Source organism: Beta vulgaris, chromosome 2 (assembly GCF_026745355.1).
Source record: "Beta vulgaris subsp. vulgaris cultivar EL10 chromosome 2, EL10.2, whole genome shotgun sequence".
NCBI classification, from domain to species: Eukaryota; Viridiplantae; Streptophyta; class Magnoliopsida; order Caryophyllales; family Amaranthaceae; genus Beta; species Beta vulgaris.
In genome coordinates this window covers 48,262,925-48,285,534 of record NC_079203.1, presented here as the reverse complement: position 1 = coordinate 48,285,534, position 22,610 = coordinate 48,262,925, and the positions used below count along the sequence as shown (strand labels likewise).

General features: G+C 35.5%; 3 protein-coding genes across 3 annotated transcripts; all 3 read right to left on the bottom strand.

Annotated features, from left to right (window-relative positions):
* Positions 1-1,699: 1,699 nt before the first annotated feature.
* Positions 1,700-3,500, bottom strand: LOC125494923 (uncharacterized). The gene is made up of 6 exons (XM_057393027.1): positions 3,156-3,500; positions 2,991-3,078; positions 2,766-2,906; positions 2,328-2,402; positions 2,027-2,238; positions 1,700-1,775 (listed from the first exon to the last, which is right to left on the bottom strand). The coding sequence occupies exons 1-6, from the start codon at positions 3,479-3,481 to the stop codon at positions 1,700-1,702; spliced, it is 918 nt and encodes a 305-aa protein (XP_057249010.1). The 5' UTR covers positions 3,482-3,500.
* A 204-nt stretch (positions 3,501-3,704) lies between these two features.
* On the bottom strand, positions 3,705-5,078 carry LOC125494922 (uncharacterized). Its single transcript, XM_048638816.2, has 2 exons — positions 4,148-5,078; positions 3,705-4,051 (listed from the first exon to the last, which is right to left on the bottom strand). The coding sequence occupies exons 1-2, from the start codon at positions 4,939-4,941 to the stop codon at positions 4,015-4,017; spliced, it is 831 nt and encodes a 276-aa protein (XP_048494773.2). The 5' UTR covers positions 4,942-5,078; the 3' UTR covers positions 3,705-4,014.
* An 8-nt stretch (positions 5,079-5,086) lies between these two features.
* On the bottom strand, positions 5,087-6,555 carry LOC104892726 (uncharacterized). Its single transcript, XM_057393026.1, has 2 exons — positions 6,220-6,555; positions 5,087-6,106 (listed from the first exon to the last, which is right to left on the bottom strand). Exons 1-2 carry the CDS (start codon positions 6,553-6,555, stop codon positions 5,087-5,089), a joined length of 1,356 nt encoding a protein of 451 aa, XP_057249009.1.
* Between the last annotated feature and the right edge of the window lie 16,055 nt (positions 6,556-22,610).

The following is a 22,610-nucleotide window of genomic DNA, read 5'->3' as shown; positions in this document are numbered from 1 at the left end:
TCGTTCTTTTCTTTGTTTTCTCTCACCTCAAGTAAACCCCAAGAGGTGATTTTCACTTTAAAAGAACTTTTGCAAGAAAAATCTAGAATTTCCTCCACATTCATTGAACTCGAGGAAGAAGAAGGTGTATTTTCAGGAATTTTTTGCATTATTTTTTTAAAAATAAAAAATAAATAAAATTATGCAACGCTACTGAACTCTCTTCAACGCTATAAATTATAACGTTTCTCAAAAGCTACCTAAACACTACTTGAAACTCTAAACACTACTCTAATCTCTACAACCAAAGTTATTAAAATCGCGATTCAAATCTTAAAATCTTATGATTTTACGATTCAAATTATGGTAGACGATTCAATTCACGATTCTAGACGATTCTATACATTTCTGTTAAATAGCGAAAACCTCGCAAGTTTAAATCATGCTGACAAAGAAAATAAGAGATGTATTTTTTTAGTTATTGCCAATATAGTGGGTAAACAACTATTTTTTCCAATTTTTAGGTCTTTTAACATATAATTTTAGCATATTCAATGAAGATTGAGTGCAATATCTTGATTATACATGTTTGTAGAATCTTACGATTCTACGATTTGATTTTACGATTCGATTCTAAAGGTTGTTTTCGATTCAAACTAGAATCTCGATTTTAACAACATTGTCTACAACGCCAAACACTTAATTAGTGTTTTGACTTGGTCAAAACACTAAAAGCTAGTTGAAAAGCTATTGCCGAACAGGCCCTAAGTAAGAATGGTGGATGTCACATAATTGTTAGATTTATCTCAACAAAAGTTTTATTCTTACTCAATTATTAATATATATGTAGATACCAGAAGGGAGTATTTTCTCATATTCGGTAGGGGATTATTTGTCCCATATTATAGCATTTTTGTAATTTCACTAGCAACTTGATACAATTTAACATTTACTCGATATAATTAGATGCAGTCAGGATATGATATAATAGCTAACTGATATGATAAGATAGTGTTAGATATGATATGCTAGTTATCTAATACTCCATCGGTTTTATATTAATCTACACACTTTGACATTTTACACTATTCACAAATTGCACTTTGACCCTCGTTTGTGATTTATACATGAATAAAAACATAGTCATCTGGGATCTTGTTAGATTCGTCTTAATATGTATTTTATTAATATGTACTTTTTATAATTTTTACAAATACAAAACTAAAGATATATGTCATCAAAGTTTTACATTGGCATGCGTGAAAAGTGTAAGTGTGTAGATTAAAATGAAATGGATGGAGTACATCACTAGATTTCAACTAACAATCCCCAAATAAAAATATATGAATTTTTTTTATATAACTTTTTAATATTACTTTTTGCAATTTTTTCCTTGAATAATGCTAAAAAGGGGATTAATTCCCAAAATGTGCTAGAAAATTTTTTATTTCCCTGCGTACCGTCCACGTAGGACGGCACGCGAAAAAAATTTTTTTTTTTGTTTTAACGGAGGTAAACCGCTACTCGGAGTAGCGGTTTACTTCAAAAAAACCGCTACTCCGAGTAGCGGTTCATTCACCTAAACCGCTACTCAGAGTAGCGGTTTTAATGAGTGAACCGCTACTCGAGTAGCGGTTTTCCCTCGGGTAAACCGCTACTCCAGGTAGCGGTTCATTCATTAAAACCGCTACTCGAGTAGCGGTTTTGTTACCATAAAACCTCACTCATTGTTTCCACATAACTGGCCAACTGCCAGAACGCCAAAAAAATTCCACCAATCCCAAACAACATCCAACCTGCAATTCCAGCAATTCCAAACAATTATCCAACCTCCAATTTCAACATTATCCAACCTGCAATTTCAACATTATCCAACCTGCAATTCCAGCAACAAATTTCATTCAACAACACCAAATATAAGCCACACATTGATCACTCATCACCAACTCATACACATTCAAATGTATGTAAAAAAATTTTAGTTACAAGTTAGAGTGAGAAAAAAATGTTAACTAACTACATAAACAATAAATGAAACTTCTAAAACCCTCTCTTTTTCTTTTGTGAAGGTGTAGATGAGCTAGGTGTGGTTTCATGAGTCTCTGCAATGGCATCAAGAGAAGGGGGAGTAGTGTCAGAACGTCGTCGATAGGCCCTCTGAGTGACTGGAGGTGAAAGCAAAGCTGACGTGGTAGATATATGGGCAGCAGACGTAGAAGATGTAGAAGTCGATGTATATCCAGCAGAAGTAGGCACGCCCTGTACGATGTGGCCATGTCCAGCTCGGCCAACAGCATCAACACACATCCCCTCATAGTCTGCAATGTCTGCGCATACAAGTCACGCACCATATCTGGAGGCAATGACTCAGAAGCCTCTAGTACAGTACCGCACCTATGAGCAATATCAGATAAAGTATGTGCCTGAATAGAAAGAAAAAATACATATTATATAGTTGTATAAATAAATAAAAGTGCAACTAAAAATCAGTGAACTTACCAGTACTATATCTGCAGACGCAGGCTGATAATGTGTAGAAGGTGGTCGCCTCGATGGATTCGTCAGGCGTAACCTCGTGATGCGACGAAACCATATCATATACTCGTCAAAGGAAGAGTACGACCACTAAAAGGAGTGCCCTGAACTATGTGTCCCTCGCGCTCATCCCAATGTGCAATGTAAGGTCGATGTCTGAGCGGATAGTTCTTGTTCTTCGACCTCCGATCATGGCATGAAGGGTTGTGCTCGTATCAGAAGGTGCGGGAATCGTCTGCTCGAATCCAAACTGGCGCATAACTCGACCAGGGAAATGGAACTCTACAATGTCGAAACAGATAAGTGGGCCATGTGCGCCATACATGTCGATCAGCTCGACATATAGCAGGTAACAACGCCAGTCTCGCATCAGTATATGGCTGCCAAGTCATCTACAAAAAATAGAATCTTACAAATATTAGGCAAAAGAAGAGTCTACCAATGTATATAAGTTAGGCAAGTACGAGCCTATGTACCTGCTCGTCCGTCTGATGGTCAAGTGCATCCCTGTAGTAAGGAAGCCCACCTGCTGTGTGGGACCTAGTGATGTGTACTCGAAGCCAACTGAAAAGAAATATACGTTATTATCCATGAGAAAAATGAACTAAAAATGTCAACAAATGTGAGACATTGAATATTACCTGACAGCTAAGGGGTCAATCCCCGGAACATGCTGGGAGCCTAAAATAGGAACGGCCTCGTCAAACTGTGGAGGTGGGTCCCGCACCCTCGAAATCCGAGGTCTGCCAATGTGTATGTGCTCCCATGCCCAAATCTGTAACAACAACACAGGGCCACCTAACTCCCTCGCACCCCTATGTGATGCCCGACATAGCTGCCGATACAGGTATGCAAGGGTCGCACTACCCCAACTATATGTCCCTGCTACGTCGAGATCAGCTAAAAGCGGGAGATAAAGAACCTGGACTGCATCTCCACTCTTGTCGGCAAAAAGAATGGACCCCATCAATGCAAGAATGTAAGCCCGGGCAAATCGCGTGACAGTCACCTCATCAGCATCATTCGGCAACAAGAAAAAATGTTGCCGAAGCCATGTCAATCTCAAAGACGAACCCTGGAGAACTTTGGGCTCGTTCTCCGGTGTGTTGGGCCAAATCCCTAACAACTCGAAAACTAATGCAGCCCAGTTACCCTCGCCTCGACCAATAACAGGTGCCCCGTGACTCTAAGTCCAAGGATAACAGCGACATCCTCCAAAGTAATCGTCGCCTCCCCAACAGTCAAATGAAATGTATGGGTCTCCTGCCTCCATCGCTCCACTAATGCCGTCAGAAGTGGTCTATCAATCTCCAAACCTCCCCCTACCAAACGATGTATGCCGAGAAAACCAGCCCGCTCGACATACCGAAGAACCCTTCGTGAATCTCCCAGTCAAGATAGAGACTGTGATGATGCAACCGACACGATAGTACCGTGTCCGCTACTCCCCTCCAGACATCCTCACTCCGATGCTGGTCCTGGAGGGTGAGAACGCTGCGATCAGTGGGGCCGGGAAAGATGGACTGCGCCATCAGACCTAATAAGAAAAAAAAAATATACCGGTTAGTAACAAAATGAGGACTATGAAAATAATATAAATTTTTGAAATTTAACAAAATATGAAAACATTTACCCAGATGTTCCTTCACCGTTCTTATTAGGACATCTTTGCTTATTGTGTCCTGAAACCTTACAAATGCTACATCTATATTTGCCAGACCTATCAGCTGCATCCATTTCATTTTGTATTCGAGTGGACCGTGGACGTCCAGCTCCACGTTTTAGCCTCTCATCAGCTATAATTCTCGGACCATCATATGGAGAACAATTATGCATATCAGGCACAGGCTTGAAAAAGGACATATAAGTAGATCGATACGAGCTAGTCAGAAATGAAGCGTCCACAAAACCACTATATGACAAGCTCCGGTGACGACATACCGCAAGGACATGAGAACACGGCAACTTATATATTATGACTTTCTCACATGTACATGTCTTCTGCATTAAGTTAACCGTGTGTTTCTTTCCACCTTTCCCCGCAATACGGTCTCCACGACCAGTAGTGACCTCAAATAGCCCTCGCTCATAATCAAACACAATCACCTCATGAGCACCTGCCTTCTCCATGTTCTTTTCAATGATGTTAGTCGCCTTCGGGCTATAATCATGGCCTTCCTCAAGTCTTTTTCTACCTAATTCTCTCCTTGTAGCAAAATAAGAATTGACACGATAAAATGTCATTCTTACCAAAGCAGTGATCGGTAGACATCTTGCTCCTTTTAGGACACCATTAAACACTTCAGACATGTTGGTGGTTTGCACACCATATCTACACCCACCATCATGATGTAGAGACCATAGATGAAGGGGAATGTCCAACAGATATCTAGCTGCCTCGACATTAATGGAGCCAATTCGATCCATATAGTACAAAAACTTCCTTTTCTGCCTAGCATATGCAGCTTTTCCGAATAGGTTCTTGATGGCAGCATTCTTATACTTCGAATTCAAGTTCGAAGCAAGATGACGCACACAAAAGCGGTGATGTGCATATGGTTCCTCCCAACCACTACCAGGCATTCATAGCTGCAAGGATACCCCTATGACGATCAGAGATGACACACAGATCCTTTCTATCTGTGACGGAACGTCTAATGCAAGCTAAAAACCAAGACCAGTCCTCCGTGCTTTCTTCCTCCACAACAGCAAAGGCAAGTGGGAATAGCTGGAAATTAGCATCTGTTCCCATAGCAATCAATAATTTGCCTTTGTATTTCCCGTACAAGTGAGTACCATCTATAGTGATAAGAGGCCGACAATGACGGAATCCGGAAATGGAGGGTTTAAAGGCCCAGAAGACCCTCCTAAAGATGTGCGTAGTAGGATCTTGTGTTGGGATCGTACTCCAGTAAACGACAGTGCCTCGATTGGACTCTTTCAAGGCTTGCAAGTACCTCGGTAACTCTTGATACGACTTCTCCCAATCACCAAAAATATTGCTGATTGCCTTTTGTTTTGCTAACCAAGCTCTCTTATATGTTATTGAAAATTGATATTGGTTCTTCACAAAAGTAAGGATGGACTGAACTTTGAATGAAGGATCAGTCCTAATGAAATCCTCGATAAGATCAGCAACGAAATCTGATGAAATGAGAGGATGGTCTCCACATGTTATGTCTCCTAAACAATTGCTTGCATGTGGACCAACATATCGTACAATTTTGAATGAGAACGACTTAGTCATGATTGCACGCAACCTCCATGGACAGTGACACACTTCCTTTCTAGCACATTCAATGACATACTTTGTGGGCTCTGACTCTAACACCCGAAACATCTGGTTTCTAGAGATCGACCATGCTTTCACAAAATTTTTCAATTGCTGCAATGAGGCGAACTCTTGTCCTATCTCAAATTCAGAAGCCACAGTTAATGAACCAGTGACATTCCAAGTCATCCATGAATCTATTAACCTTTGATCAACTTCGTCAACTCTAAGCCAATCTTGTGAAGGAACACCAGCCTTTATTGCCTTGTCAGCTAATTCTCTTGCATCATCATCCTCATCCCTATCAGAATCCACATGCTCCTCCTCGTTTCCCAAAAAATCAACATCATTTTGATGTAGAGTGTCAAATGGAATGTGGATGGTATGTGGGGAGACGAAGCAGGAGAAATAAACTCATTCATGTGCTGATTTACATAATGTGGGTCTGACAACATGCTAGTAAATGATTCAAATTGCATATTAGGAGCTGATGTCGGTACCTCCATGCTATCCCTAAAGTCCATTGAAGGTACATAACCCACATTACTTTGCACATTTATCTCTTTGGGAACTTGTTCAATGTACACCTCCATTGCCATGGCTGACGTTTGTGTCACTGAAAGCCACATAGCACTCAGTGACTCGTCATCCTCTAGTGCAATTGGCACATATTTTCCCGGCATCGGATATCTCATAAACAATTTCAGTTCCACATACATACGATCACATCCAACAACGTCATATACCCTATTCAGAATCTCTTGAAACATCATACCGGAATTGATGAACAAAAACTTTTTCCTTCCACCTCTATACACAATATCAACATCATTTTGAGATAATTCACCATTCCAATAAAGGTATAGAGGATATTTAGGTTGTTCCATATTCTACATACAAAAAACATAATGTTTAATTAAGTTATTCTTATTCTACATATTCAAACAATATCAACACTATTTTTCACCTATACTAGTAGTATTTACAACATAAACACAACAATTCATGCAAAATCAACCATCACAAAATGCTCAAATTCATTTTTAACCAACCAACAACTAATTATACTAATCAAACAACTAAACAATATGCTAATAACCTTTGAATTATACTAATCACCTTCCAATTATACTAACCTTCCAATTAATACAAAATCAACATCACAATATCCTAAATTTTTAATCATCAACAACTAAATTATACTAATCAAACTAAACAATTTCCATCTAACAAATATGGCATGCTACACAAATTAAATTAAAAAAAAAACAAAAAAAATACTCACAAAGATGGAAAAGATGCTGTGGTCGGAAGAGAGAGAGCAACAAATGACGAAATGCCGTCGGTCGCCGGTCGCCGGAGGTGAGAAACGTGCGGCAGCTGTCGCCGGCGGTGAGGAAGGCAGTCGGAAGAGAGAGAGTATTGTGAGCACCGTCGTCGGAAGAGAGAGAGAGTGTGAAGTGATTGTGAGAAAATAAATTTCGAGCATTGGGAAATTGGGAGTTAGGGCTGGAAATTGGGGATTTTTATAAACCGCTACTCGGAGTAGCGGTTTTCTTTAATGAACCGCTACTCCGAGTAGCGGTTTACAACGGGTCCAAAAATCTTGTAAACCGCTACTCAGAGTAGCGGTTCATTAAAGAAAACCGCTACTCAGAGTAGCGGTTGATTTTAAATATAACCGCTACTCTGAGTAGCGGTTTTAATGCATTAACCGCTACTCTGAGTAGCGGTTTTATTGCAGTTTTAAAAAAAAAAAAATTTTTCGCGTGCCGTCCTACGTGGACGGTACGCAGGGAAATAAAATTTTTTCTCACACATTTTGGGAATTAATCCCCTTTTTGGCATTATTCAAGGAAAAAATTCTTACTTTTTGCCATAAAAATTACTCCCTCCGTCCCAATTTAATTAGTTGCTACATTTGTTTTTTTACAGTTTACGAGATGCAACTTCAAACACCAATATCTTGAGTTACATATATGAAAAAATTATAAAAATTATATATTTGAAAAATACAAATTGAAACGAATCAAACAAGATCCAACCTGATTATTTTTTTCTTATGTATATGGAGTAAAAGATAGTCAAAGTTATGACGTGAATAGTACATATAGTCAAAATATAACAACTAAATTGGGACGGAGGGAGTACTTAACATGATATCAGACTACAACGTATATGGGAATATCATTGATCTATTTACCACAGTACCAGTGTCCAAAAGGGAAATGAAAGTGGGTAAGAGAAGTTTTGCTATTGTTGAATTCAATGAATGAAATCATCGTTGATCTAGCACTGTCAGGCATATGCCGAGCAGATATACCAGGTAACATCATATGAAAATCTGATTTATAATAATAGTCTCTTGGCTCATATGAAAGAGATACAATGAAGAATAATGTTATTCATTTGGCAATTAATTGATTGCCATGCCCATATATTTGTACTTCTAATATATGCTCTCGTGGGGCTTGTCTGTTAGGTGTACCAATAATTTCAAGACATGTAGAAAGAATAATGCTTTCTGATAATATTATATGCTCCTGGCAGGTAGGAGAATTAATTATGCAATGGTTCATACTTCATATATAATCTATACTAATATATTAAAAGGCGTGCGTAAACCAGGAACGGTGCCACGTTGCACTCTCCCTAAGGAGTTTTAATTTAGTTCATGTAATCCATGTCCAATAAAAAAAATTAGAAATTGCATAGTATAGGTATTGATCCCCTAACCTCAAGTTCATGTACTAAAGTTTTAACCACTAGACCAATTCAAATTGTATTTAGTGCTATCATATCAAAGTACAAGATTAATAAATGAATTTTTTCTTACCCGGGACATAGTCCGGGCCTTATAACTAGTTTCTGATACAAAAGGAGTTTATGCTTCATATCTATTACATTGTACTGAGCAGCAGGTAATAGCTTAGTGGTATTGACATCATTTCCGATCTTAAAAATCCTGGAATCAAATCTCACTTCTTGTTAGAAGGGATCCTCAATTTCCCCCTTCTTGCAAGGGACTTCATCTTACCTTTAAAAAAAATTATTACATTATACTAAAATAAATATAAAAGGAACATGTGTCACTCTTATTAATCAAAAGATTTTTTGCCTAAAATATTTTGGGAAATAAAATTTAGTGAAAGAACTATTTTTTTCTAACTCTTAGATAATCTTCTTAAAAATTATATTATAGTTCTATAAATTAATTTCGAGTTCGTGTCGTGTTAGGAATTGTCCGTCTTACCTAGCATATATATCAAAGGTAAAGAGCTAAAGAGTGAAGGTTTCAAGTTAAATAACGTAAAAGTCTAAAAAAATGTTGGAGAAGAGAGGAGGTGGAGATATCAAATTTACATGAGTTGAGTGGGCTAAAATTAATATAACTCCAATTAAATATTTAAGGACGAAAGGAATATATTATATATTTTATTTTATTTTTTAGTTAAAAAAGACATATTATGATACATCTATTTACTAATGATGATATCAGAATTCAGAAACAAAGAAAGATTTGGGGATGAGAAAAAGATGCGAAGTGAATATTCTATTATCTACAGGAATGGACGTGCCGACTGAGTTTTCTAGCAGTTGAAGTCTTTATCATAATCTAAGTAGTACAGTATGTTGTGAGAGTTTGTGACCTATAACAGATTGAAATGGTTGGCTCATATAACTTGGATTTGGATCCATTATACACTGATAGTTTCTATTCTTCTAGTCGGTACAAAAATTGGCATTACATTTATATGTGTGTTTCTAGTAGTGTGGACTCTGGATAAAAAAAAAAAAAGCAAATGGAGGATAACAAGGTCCATACAAATTTTTACGCGTATCAAAAACCGTAAAAAAATAAAAGAAAACTGAATCGGATTTAATTGAATCGGACTTTTTCATTTTGTACCCATAAGTTTTTTGGATTCTAAATAGTACCGCTACAGTTTATATTCATTTTTTAGGGTCATATTTCATTAAATAAAAAATTAATTTTGGGTTAAATATGGATAGCAGTTTGTGTCGTTTACGTGCCTTGTTCATCGTGGAATTGTTCAGCTAATGTTTGACAGACATTTTGGCTTTTATGGGGCCAAAATTAAAGTCGAAATTAGAGAAAAAGAAACGATTAGAACCTCGTCTTACGTGTTAGAATATGCCTATTTATTTTACATTGAGTTTGATCGTTAAGGACAAAAATGACTCCCAAAACCTTAATTATGCAAAATTAGACAAACCGCTAACCATATTTAACCCTCCGAACTAACGTATTGCTTAGCACAACGGTAAGGTGGAGAATAAGTCCAAATTACAGTTGTACGCTATAAAATCCAAAAAAGAAATTAGGTACTATATGAAAAAACCCAAAGTATATATAGTGGTACTAAGTAGAATTTCTCAAATATTTGTAATAAACTTGAATTAACAATAAGAATGAAGAAATAAAAAGTTAATCAACTCGAAAAAAAATAAATAAAATAAAATTCAAACTTAAGAAATTAAAATGTGTGGTGTTCTTATCCATTTTTTAAATGATATACTAATTGTAAGTGCCTACTTTGTTTATCACATTGAAAAAAATTGTCAATTATAAAAAAAGTTTTCACCACAGGTATTGCACACACATATAGTTAGTTACTCCCTCCGTTTCCTAAAGATCTTCCCACTTTCCGTTTAAGGGTGTTTCCAAAAGATCTTCCCACTTTTGCTTTATTCCTTATTTGGCAAAACAAATTTCCCTATTTACCCTCTCATGTCACTATCATATGGTCCACCGTTACATTATTAATTCAATTTTACTCCCTTTCTCTCTCCTACTTTAACCCCTTTTTATTTGTTTATTTATCTTAACCCCTTTTTCTCTCCTACTTTACTCACACCATGCCCCACACAACTTGATTTTCCTTGGTATCTGTAGGAACAGTAAGTGGGAAGATCTTTAGGAAACGGAGGGAGTATTTGAGAATATGGAAGTCCAACCAAAAAAAATATTGTGAATGCATCGCGTGTATAGAAAATTAGTTTAAATTATAATGTGTGTGTGTTCAACGTACATATTATTAATAAACATGGCATTAAATTTTTTTTCCTAAACATAGTATTTGATATAAGAATTCTATGTATTTGCATGATCAAAATTCAACTGATAAGAGTATGGAAAATATATTCCTATTCCTATTTATATACTTTCATATATTTTGTGTACTTTTATGTACCTCTTGATAGTTTTCTTGTATTTTTGTAATTTTCAATTTGACTCGTATATCTCTACTTTATAAGGGAAGGGGAGAACTATGATGTGCCTCTATAAATTTACTTAATTACCAATTAGTAAATCAACTACTACAACAAAAAGGAAAAACAAAGTCAAAGTGAAAGTCAAATATATCATTAAAAGATTAACTTAAATATTGAAAGCAATCAAGTTATAGTTGAACCACGAAAAAAAACATTGACTAAAGGATTTATATTTATGCTGAAAAAGGAATATTACATTAATTAAATATCTTATCAATCAATTGACAAAAACAATCAAGTATTACATCAAAACGAGAAATTAAATGACTTAACAAAATTGAATGATTTATTTTTACAAAAAGACTATGTTAATATAATATAAGAAATCCTACAAAAATTCACCGAACATTCTTTATCGTTCATCAAGTTTAATTTTAAAATCTAAAAGAAAGAATAGAATGTTTAAATTTAGCCAGACACTTATCATACGAAATTAAGCCAAAAAAATATCTAGTGTTCAAATTTTTACCCCTATATATACACACGCACGCACGACACGCACGCACGCACGCACACTTATATGAAAAAGGTTATGGTGTGAGTACATCTTTCAAGAGGCTACACATAGGTGTATGCGAAGTTGTGCAGCTTATAGCATGCATTGCAAAGTACATACAAAGTAGATCAAAGGATTACAAGATATCACATGCAAGTACGCAACGACGCTCATAGATAGTATATATTTTGGACGCGCCACTCTGAATTAGCACTAGGACAATTATAGTATAGACAGAATTCTAGTCAAGAAAAACTCTAATAAGCACTCCAACTTTACCAACACAAATTTAATTTGACCCACAATCAGTGCGGATCCATTAAAAATTATTGTGTGTGCCAAATCAAATTTTGTATACATGCTCTATCATATACTACCTGCAACTTTTAATTAATGAGAATGATTTAACTTTTGAAATATATATATATATATACATAAATTTCACTAGAAATTTTCTGGAATTATATTTAACAAACTTAATCAATTAAGATGTTATTAAAGTTCCCTCAATGTGTATTAATGAAATATAAACTTTATATAATATTAATAATACATAATTAAAGATTATAATGGTCAATATTGTGTAATGTAAATCATAGAGCATAATTGTTACATGTTTTCAAAAACAAAAAAGTACGAGTTAGGATTATATACATCTTTAAAGTAATAAATTTAACTAATATTATATGTGACCAACACAAATTTAATTTGACCCACAATTAGTGCGGGTCTACTAAAAAACTATTGTGTGGGCCAAATCAAATTTTTTATTCATGTTCTATTATATATTCTATTTGCACCTTTCTATTAACGAGAATGCTTTAGCTTTTAAAATATATATATGCACATAAATTACACTAGAAGTTTTCTGGAATTATATTTAACAAACTTGAACAGGAAGAAACTTCAAATCTGGTACCATACTCAATTCAATTTCTTACACCTTAATTTTTTTATTTTATTTGTGCTTTGATTTAGCTCAAGGATTTCTAAAGATTTTGATTCTGGGTTGATATTCGTTTTTTTTGTTATACTCACGCATTATTATCTTGTTTATTAATTTTTTTTTTCATAATCATCTGCCTATTTGATCCTACTGATGTGATGTTAATATGACATAAATAGTTCTCAATGATTTTTTAATGTAGTGATTTTAGGCTGGTTATGGTTCAATTTTTTTGGAGTATTGGAATTTTGTAAGGAATTTTGTTGTAATCTAAAAAATTGAATTTCATTCTGGAAAGTTAAGGTGAATCCAATACATGTTGATTTCTTGAACTAGGATACTTCAGATATCAGTTAATTGAATTTATTTTCTCTTGCAGAACATGCATGAAGAGCTTTTAACTCGCATCTATCATACTCTTGCTTAATTATGTTTTACAAATTGATTTAGCAATTGGGAATATATATGTTGTAAGATGCTGGTTGTTTTTTCATATGGTATATATTGAATTGGTATAGAGGCGTTGTACAAAGAGTGAAATAAAGAAATTGCTGACGAGTGGACACTTAGGGGTCGTTTGGTTCAAAATAAGGAATGGAAAGGGAATGGAATGGGATGAAAGGATGGAATGGAAATGGAATGTGTTACTTTAGACACTTGTTTGTTTTGATGTAGGAATTGAATCATTGGCCTAATGACTCCCTTACTTTTTGTTTCATGTGGTGTGAGGAGGGTTTCAAGATGGGGGAATCAAAATTGGGCTAGTAAGGGAGTGAAAAAATTGGATAACCCAACCAAACATAAAATAAGGGAGTGTGTTACCTCAATCCGTTTCCAAGCCTAAAATATTTCCAACCAAACGGACCCTTAATGAATATACTTTAATGGTATAGCATATATCATCTGATTGAATGTCTTAAATTTGATGAGCTCTACTAAATGTTCCTCCATGAAATTTAAAGCATGTTACTAAATGAAGTTACCGCTCTCTCTGACCTGCTTGCATGCATATAAAAGCTTCTAAACCAAATACTTCCTCCGTCCCATAATATAGTGCTCACTTCTCACTTTTCACTTTTCACAAGAATTAAGGAAAATGGAAGGAGTTTTAGGATTTCACAAAAATATATATTTAAGTAAATGTTTATTGGGTATTTTTGTCTTGGAACTAGTTTTTTTCTTCTTTTTCCTTTAAAATAAAATGAAAGAGCAATAAATATTCCTTGGAATGGTGTAAAACAATAAATAGGGGCACCTATATTAAAAGAAAGTAGGGGTATTTTGGAAAGTTTTATGTAGAAATGAAGGATAATTTAGTCCAAACAAATTGATAAAAAAAGAAATAGGCACAACATTTTTGGACACCCAAATAGGAATGCAAGCACTATATTATGGGACGGAGGGAGTAGATTAATCGTAAAACAAGCTCAAAAGCTTTTACTTTTTTCGGGAAATGTGGGTGCCGAGATTGCTATTGCATGACATGAATTCATATTTATTGATTACATGCTCGACATGAATGTGCTTAAGAATGAAATAAAATAGCATGAGTAGGAGACAATCTGCTTGCTCTTTCAGTAAGTATATACAACCAGTCATCAACATCCTTGCTGCTTTAGAATTTGATTTCTCATGATCTTGGTTTTTGCAACTATGTACTTGATGTAGTGCCGAGAATGAGGGAGCGACCCATTGGGGATTTGGTGTAGATTAATCCATGACTACTTTGATGTGTTGGAAAGGTTTGCAAAGCATTAAGTGGTCTCCTACAGATTCTATAAAGCATACACTGAGATTCTTTTGAGAGAAATTAGGAGATGAAAATTGTTGTCTGCTTGAGTTATCATCACATTCTTTGTATTATGATTGTAAGATTATTATATTATAGAGTTTACAAAGTACTACTAATAATTGTTATGTATCCGATTGATCAAAATTAAGTTACTTGGAAGTAAGGCTGGACTTTGAAAATGTGACCAAGAAACTAGTGTGACCAAATCATTTTGTTAATGCGAGTTCAATGTTATTGATTCAACATGCAAAGCCAAATCTCAATTCTATCGTCACTTCATATGACAAAAATCTAAAAATGAAAAGTAAAAAAGAGCACGTTGGATCAAACTCTAGTTGCAACTCTGAAATCCAATCACGCAATTGGATCAAATGAGGATCAAAGGAAGTAGTTGCCCAATGTGATCTTGGATAAAAAGGATTTCCCAATATGCTTTGCATAAATTTGGTTAAACATAGTTAACATACACCGACTTGATTCAATAAAGGTACTTGATTCAATCGACAGTAAGTTATAAGGGAACGAGCTTGTTGTACTTGATTCCTAAAAACTTTCGTGCTAATACAACTATCTTGAGATCTCTCAATACACTAACTCAATCTAAACTTTAATGTTTTAAACAACTATGTATATGATCCCAATATATCAGTTTTGTAAACTATACAGTTATGTATAACGAAGGAATTTGGACTATGCGAAGTACTCCATCTATCTCAGAAAACTTTGAACACTTGTTAGGACACATACTAAAGGTGATAAGGATTGGGATTGTTTTAGGTCAGGTTGTATTGAGTCGGAATGGTTTTGGGTCGGCTTTTGGTGGGTCGGGTGGTAACTTGGTTGGGTGATAATTGGGTCGGTGATAACTTGGTTGGGTCACATCTGGGTCGAGTGCCAACTGTGTTGTGTTACAACTGGGTTGGGTGATAACTAGATGGATTTAATTGGGTCATTGCCTCATTGGCGGGTAAAGTTAGGTGCGAATTAGTTTTGGGTTGGAAACAGGTTGGGTCTGGGTCGTTGTTCATGGGTGCAACTGACCACAGATCGGATACACCTGGGTCGGCCCAGTCAAGGTTGGGTTACCAATTCCACGGGTTCAACTGGGCACGTGTGGACGCTGGGTCGGAATGGGTCGGCTTTTCAACCGACCACTCTCGGCTCGGAACAGGTTGGGTATGGATCGCATGCAGGTTCAACTATGGGTCGGCCCAGTTTTTGATACCTCTAATATACTCCATATGAAAGTCTTTTTAAAAAAAGACACTCATAAGTAGGGATGGCAATTGGGCGGGGCGGGTGCGGAGGATGGTACCTCCACACCCGCACCCGCATAAAATTTCAATCCCCATCCCCGCCCCACCACCCATTGCGGGGGAAAATTCCAGACCCATCCCCGCCCCACCAAGTATTTATTTATACCCATCCCCACCCCACCACCCGCATGGGTACCCACACCCGCACCGTACCCACTTCATCCCCACCCCCACCACCCTCATGGGTATCCGCACCCACTTCGTACCTGCGTCATACCCACATATTTATATTTTGCAAGATAAAATTATTAATAATTTAAGTATATAAGTAGAATTTTAATCATATATATGTGGGAAGGGGGGGGCGGTGGTGGGGCGGGGCGAGCGGGGATGGGGCGGGGATAACATAAAATCCATACCCGCTCCACCACCCATTGCGGGTAGGATTTTAATCCCCATCCCCGCCCCATCCCCACCAAACCTAGACCCATCCCCGCCCCACTTGGGCGGGGATGGGGCGGGTATCCTACTTGACCCGCCCCACTGCCATCCCTACTCATAAGTCATAAGTATAAGGAAAAAGGTTATAGTGTGAGTACATCTTTCAAGAGGCTACACATATGTATACGGCGAAATCGTGCAGCTTATAGTATGCATTACAGAGCACATACAAAGTAGAGCAAGTATTACAAAATATCACACGCAAGTACTCAACGCTCATAGATAGTATATATTTTGGATGTGCCACCCTGAATTAGCACTAGTACAACTATAGTACATACATAATTCTAGCCAAGATAACTCCAAATTAAGAACTCCAACTTTAGCAACACAAATTTAATTTGACTCACAATCACTGCGGATCCACTAAAAAATTATTGTGTGGGCCAAATCAAATTTTGTATACATGTTCTATTATTTAGAACCTGCAACATTTTATTAACGAGCGAGAATATGCTTTGACTTTTGAAATATATATATACACATAAATTTCACTAGAAAATTTCTGGAATTATATTTAACAAACTTTATCAATTAAGATGTTGTTAAAGTTACCTCAATGTATATTAATGAAATATAAACTTTAATATAATATTAATAATACATAAATAAAGATTATAATGGTCAATATTTTATGATGTGAATCATAAAGCATAATTATTACTCTACATGTTTTAAAAAACGAAAAAAAAGTACGAGTTAGGATTATATACATCTTTAAAATAATGAATTTAACTAATATTATATGAGAATAGAAATTACGATATTGATAATTTAATAACTACCATGAGTTGGAAAACACTGGTTATATCTTCTATAGACTATAATCTATAGAGTGTTAATAGGTAAAGATAGATACACATACACAAAGAAAACAATCAACTACAAAAGAAAAAAGAATAAAACAACTAGGAAACTAAAGAAGGTGCGGAAAAAAGATTGGAAATACTAATTGCATGAGGTTTCGAACCTCCGACCATGTACTTGTATGTCATGCAACAGAGAGCATGAAGCAGACCATCTGCGCCATATTTCCTACCACCATACCCACAATTCCACAACCATGAAAGATAAACATAATAATCGTCAATGAAATAAACTTGTAATTATTATTAATAATATAACTAAAAATATATACAACAACATCATAATCGTTCAAAAATCTAAAAACTAATTAACTAAGATAAACATGACTACTTAAGTCTTAACAATGGCAAAACCATAAGCAACACGATACGGTGATAACGGCGAAACCCTAAAAGTCCAAACTTCTACTACATCATTAACCTTAATAATATGAGAATTCCTCTCAACAAAACTATTCCAACTACCATTCAAAACATAAATCTTATTAGAAGTCCACTTACTATACTTAAGCATGATTATACTCAAATCAACGTTAGGCTCTATCACAATCACATCAATACCATGTAAACCCGCCAAGTGATCAAATACTCCTGCAACGCACTCGTTTACGGGCATACTAAAACGGGCTTGGTGGTCATTCAAGTCGGATGGAGTCACCTTCTTTTCTATCACAAACTTGTAATCGTACCCACCCAATTCATTAATCTTCTCGATTAGTCTTGGTGGAAGTTCATGAGGTCGTCCTTGAGGAGGTGGTGGTTGCGGCCGCGGCGGAGAATATACAACTATGGCGAGGTTTTGAGATGAATGCTGGTGTTGTTGGTGGTCGTGGTGGGTGATTGTAGGAATTATTATTCAATATACGTAGAGGTTGTTGTTGTTTTTCTTGCATGGGGATAACGTTAACATTATTATTCATGCAATAAGAAGTACTACATTCATTATCTTGATAAGTCATAATTGATTTTCCCTTCTCTTTTTTGCCAGGGAAAAGTTTTATGGTTAACCCTTCTACCCAACAAAGGTTATTCTTGAACTTCCTCAAATCGATTTCTTTTTTGCTCTGTTTTTCCATTGTTGAATATTGTAGTTTTTTTTCCTCTGATTTTGTAAGCATAAATAAATGAGAGAGAGAATAATGTAAATTGATCAAGGCATATTGGTTGTTATTTATAGATAATAAGGTAACATATATATATTTCTACTGGGATTAGGAAAATATTTCGAGTTCATGTAGGATAATAAGAATCGATATATAGTAATTACTAGGACTCTTAATTTTGCTGCTAAATCTTTTAATTTGTTGTGAATTATCTTACTTGCAACATGTTGCCAGCTAACTTAACCTTAACGCATAATTCTTGCATATAACAGTAATAAGTATTAGTTTCAAGAAAACGAACAAACTTTGAATATATATTTGGCACTGGACTTGTTGGTAGTAATAAGACAACGGCCCAACTTGAGTACTTGGACACCCAATGTTCACAAAGGCACAAATAAAAATGGCAAATCTTCTGCCCTTAAGCTGAAAATTTAACTACATGTCACTCTATATCAAGTCTAGTCCACTCGGTTTCCAGTCTACGGGCCTGTTTGGCAAAACTAGCATTTGTATATGTAGTTGTTAGTTGTTAATATAGCTATTAGCGATTTGAGTAACTGTACCGGCTAGTAGCTGTTAGAGGTTAGCTATCAAAGTAGTAATTTAAAGTAGTAATTCAAAGTATAAGTGTTTGGTAATAGTACTGTTAGAATTGTTAAAGACAATATAGCACATTTATTTAGTGATAGAGTTAACTACAAAAAATTTAGTGATTAAAATCTATGTTTATTTAAATATTAGGTCTTATGTATGCGACCCGTAGTACTTCATGGGGTGAAAATATTAGAATATAACTAAACAACATAAACACGGACCAAAGCGTGATTTTGTCATTTTAGAAGTATTCTAATTTTTATTATAAGACTTTAGAGTGTATATTTCGCATCTTAAAAAGCACCACATGAAAAAAAAAGTAAATAACCCTTACGTAATAATAGTATATTTATATATTTATAAGACTTTAGTAATGATTGTGATATATATTACATATATTATACAAGAGCTTACAACTAAGTAGAAGATTGGAGTATAAAATTATACACCAAGTGAACATACAGGTAGGACTTTAAAAGATTTTTTATTTTTTTTAAAAAAAAATAAAAATAAAAGCAACAACAACCAAACATTATGAAATAGCAGTAGGCGAAAAGATTGTATTTATTTACATGGATGAGAAACGTTACATAACGTTCTACAAAAGCTAATCAATCTCTAGTCCAACCTTTATCCACTATTACAAGTTACAACCGCTACCTTACCAAACACTCACACAATTATCAAGTAGCGATTAAACTACGCCCAACCTCTACTCGCTACCTAAAACGTTAGTGCCAAACAGGGCCCTTTTTGCCATTCTTACGTAATGACATTTTATTCAAACTATTTCACAATCTCATCTTTTGCTAAATGTTAAATTTATAGATTGAAATCATGATATTATCAATTCTTATTCCATACCATCAATAAAAAAAATATGATCTAAGAATAAAACAATTGAACTGAGTCAAATTGCTTGCAACTAAATTGAACTGATTGCAACTTAACTAAAAACTAAATTAAATTATAATTAATAGTAATGCTAATAAATAAATTAAGAACATAATTGAATTAAACTGAATTGAACTAAAAATAAGTTGGGGATAACAGGCTCTAACCCACTAATAGATTAGATTTATAAGAATTGAAGGTTATTTTGATGGTAAACTTTCCCATCTCTCCCATGAAGTCTAAGATTTGAATTCTATCCCAAATAAATTCCCTTGCAAGAAATGGGAAAATTAGGGATCCTTCTTGCAAGAGGTAGAATTGAACCCTATCACAGGGGTGGAAGGAGGGCCCTACAAACACTAGATCAACCTTGATTCTCAAACAGAAAAAGTGGGGGGTCTTTAATAAAAGTAAGGGAGAGCAAGTAGGGGACCACTACTTTTTGAATAAAAAACATTATTAAGAAAAATTGCAGGTATTTTAACAAGATGGGGGGCACCAACTTTTTAATAGTATTTTAAGATCTACATGGTGAAAAAATATTCAATTATGGTATATACCATTGTAACACCCCGATAATTCTCTCTTTTCAAAAATACCTTTATAATATCAAACTTAGAGAAGTACCAAAGCATTATCACCCGTGTAATAACGTATCGGCTTATTCAAAATTTTGCAGCGGAAAACATATACTAAACTTTAAACTTTATTATAAATAAATTAATAAGTATTTTAAAACAACCATCTAAATAAGCCTACTTAACAGCATAATAAAATATGTTCTTATAAATGCAGAAAATAAATTACACAAGTTACACAATCCCTCCATTCTAGATTCCCAATGATGCACATCTGCGAACCTGGCCTGTAATGTCAATGCTATACTGAATTTGCTCACCAAAATGGGTTATCACAGGATCAATAAGGCAAAGCCATGATCACACACACAAACAAAGCACGTAATCAGCAAAGCTGAGTACTACATACTAAAACATAAGCATTCCTAACATGATATGCAGGAATAAATAATAATATAATCATATAACATTCTGCAGATAACTTTTACTAAACTAAACTCTAAGCACCTTTTTATTACTTTAATTGAATAGTTATGGGACTTGAGTTGTCTTATCTACTAATGTCTTCACCTACTAAGACGAAATACGGGAGCTACCACGTATTCCAGAAATGACCTGCAATATCGAGGAACTTTTGCTAACTTGAAAAAGGAATGGTGATCAGTCCATCTCCTGTAAAAAGCCATGGCTCGCTCACCATGTACCCAACTCCTAATGTCCAACTCTAGACGTGCATAGGTCTAAAGTCTATAATTATTCTCGTTACACTTTACGTTATTTACATGTTATCACTTGTGATGACACACATACAAGCAATCACAGAAATACAAATCAACCAAGCACAACTGAACTTCTTTTATCTTAGGATTTCATAAGTGATCACAACTTACAATCCAAGACTTATTACTTTCTTTTAGTCTCAACTTTCATATTTGTTGAACCTAGCCAACAATGATCTTACCTCTAAAAAGGCATAACTTATCAAACTTATCAAATAAGGCCCACAGTCCTCATAAGATAGTGAAAATAATACTTGCCATGGAATACATTAATAACATGATTCAATCTCTATAACATATATTAATTCCTTATGCGAATTAATAAATAAAACTCCCTTTTCATGCTTGTACCAAATATTCCATACAAACATACAATCCAATACTCACAATAAATCTCAAATCACATGCTTGCACACAGGCATAAAACATGTAACAATCAAATACTATAAATCATATATGAACATAATAAGTTCCTATACATGATACTAAAATTTCTTTCTCGGCCTTAAATCATGATACTAATCACATAGCACACAGGTATGTACGTTCCTTGTGTAACTAGTCGGCAGACCACTTCTAAGTTCTAACTCCTTAAAAGTCTCCTACATAATATTTCCGCCTAGAAATCAATATACACGGAAATCAATACTCTTAACTAAAAATACAGCAACTCTAAAATATTTAAAATCCCCTTTAAATATATTCAAAAGCTGATTTTAATATCAAAACTTTAATTACTTTTAATTCCTAGCATAGTACTACCATACTAGTAATTAAAATTCTCAAAACTCCATAAATAAATTGCTTTCTGAAATTCCAGCAACTTTTAAAATCATAAAACCTTCTTTAAACAAATATAAACATGTTTAAAATCATAATCTAAATCAATCTCATAGTATCTAACATGCTACTATGGTTTTCTAGTAATTAAAACCCTAAATATCCATGCTTTAATGATTAAAACTTCAATCTAACCATAATAAATAAATCTGAATTTTTATTCTCATAATATAATATTATACGGTTTTTTCACCAAACACCCCCAACAAATCGCGAAATTCACAATATATCCTCAATGTTTCAGAAATGCACCGTATACCCCCTGACTATTCGAAAACATGCACCAGATACCCTTTTTCTAACTATCGTTAACTCACCGTTAGCATTATTTACAATTTTTGCCCATCAATAAACCCTAACCCTAATTCTAATCTAACCCTAACCCTAATTCTAATCTAACCCTACCCCAAAACCCTTCTCCTTAGCCTAACCTACCCTAACCCCTTGGTAGCCCCCACCCCCTCCCCTCCACCCCACCCCAGCCCCCACCCCTCCCCCTCCCAGGCCCCACCGCCGCAACATCGCTCCCCCTCCCCCTCTTTGTTCATCAGTGCAGCACCCGCACCCCTCCACCGATCCCCCTCCCCTCCCCTCCAACTGCTGCTGGAAATTCGCGTGTCCCCTTCCCCCTCCAACTGTTGCCGGAATTTGAGTCCCCCTTCGAATTCGAAAACCGCTCCACCGGTCCCCCTCCCCCTCTACTGTTGTCGGAAATTCGAGTCCCCCCCCAACTGCTGTCGGAAATTCGAGTCCCCCCTCCCCCTCCAACCGCTGCCGAAAACTCGATTCCCCTTCGAATTCGAAATAAAGATGAGGACGAGAGAGGGTTGCGGTGGCAGGGGGAGGTGGTGGGGGATGTGCTGGGTTAGAGGGGATGGG

Bases quoted from the DNA above. Each gene is read 5' to 3' on its own strand.
- LOC125494923 (XM_057393027.1), bottom strand. From the start codon at position 3,481: ATGGGGTCCATTCTTTTTGCCGACAAGAGTGGAGATGCAGTCCAGGTT. The intron at 2,907-2,990 runs GTACATAGGCTC...TATTTTTTGTAG, and splicing joins ACCATCAGACGGACGAGCAG to ATGACTTGGCAGCCATATAC. The intron at 2,403-2,765 runs GTTTGGATTCGA...CTTTCTATTCAG, and splicing joins CCTGGTCGAGTTATGCGCCA to GCACATACTTTATCTGATAT.
- LOC125494922 (XM_048638816.2), bottom strand. From the start codon at position 4,941: ATGGATCGAATTGGCTCCATTAATGTCGAGGCAGCTAGATATCTGTTG. The intron at 4,052-4,147 runs GTAAATGTTTTC...TTTTCTTATTAG, and splicing joins AACGGTGAAGGAACATCTGG to GTCTGATGGCGCAGTCCATC.
- LOC104892726 (XM_057393026.1), bottom strand. From the start codon at position 6,555: ATGTTTCAAGAGATTCTGAATAGGGTATATGACGTTGTTGGATGTGAT. The intron at 6,107-6,219 runs GTAAATCAGCAC...GGAAACGAGGAG, and splicing joins TGTTGTCAGACCCACATTAT to GAGCATGTGGATTCTGATAG.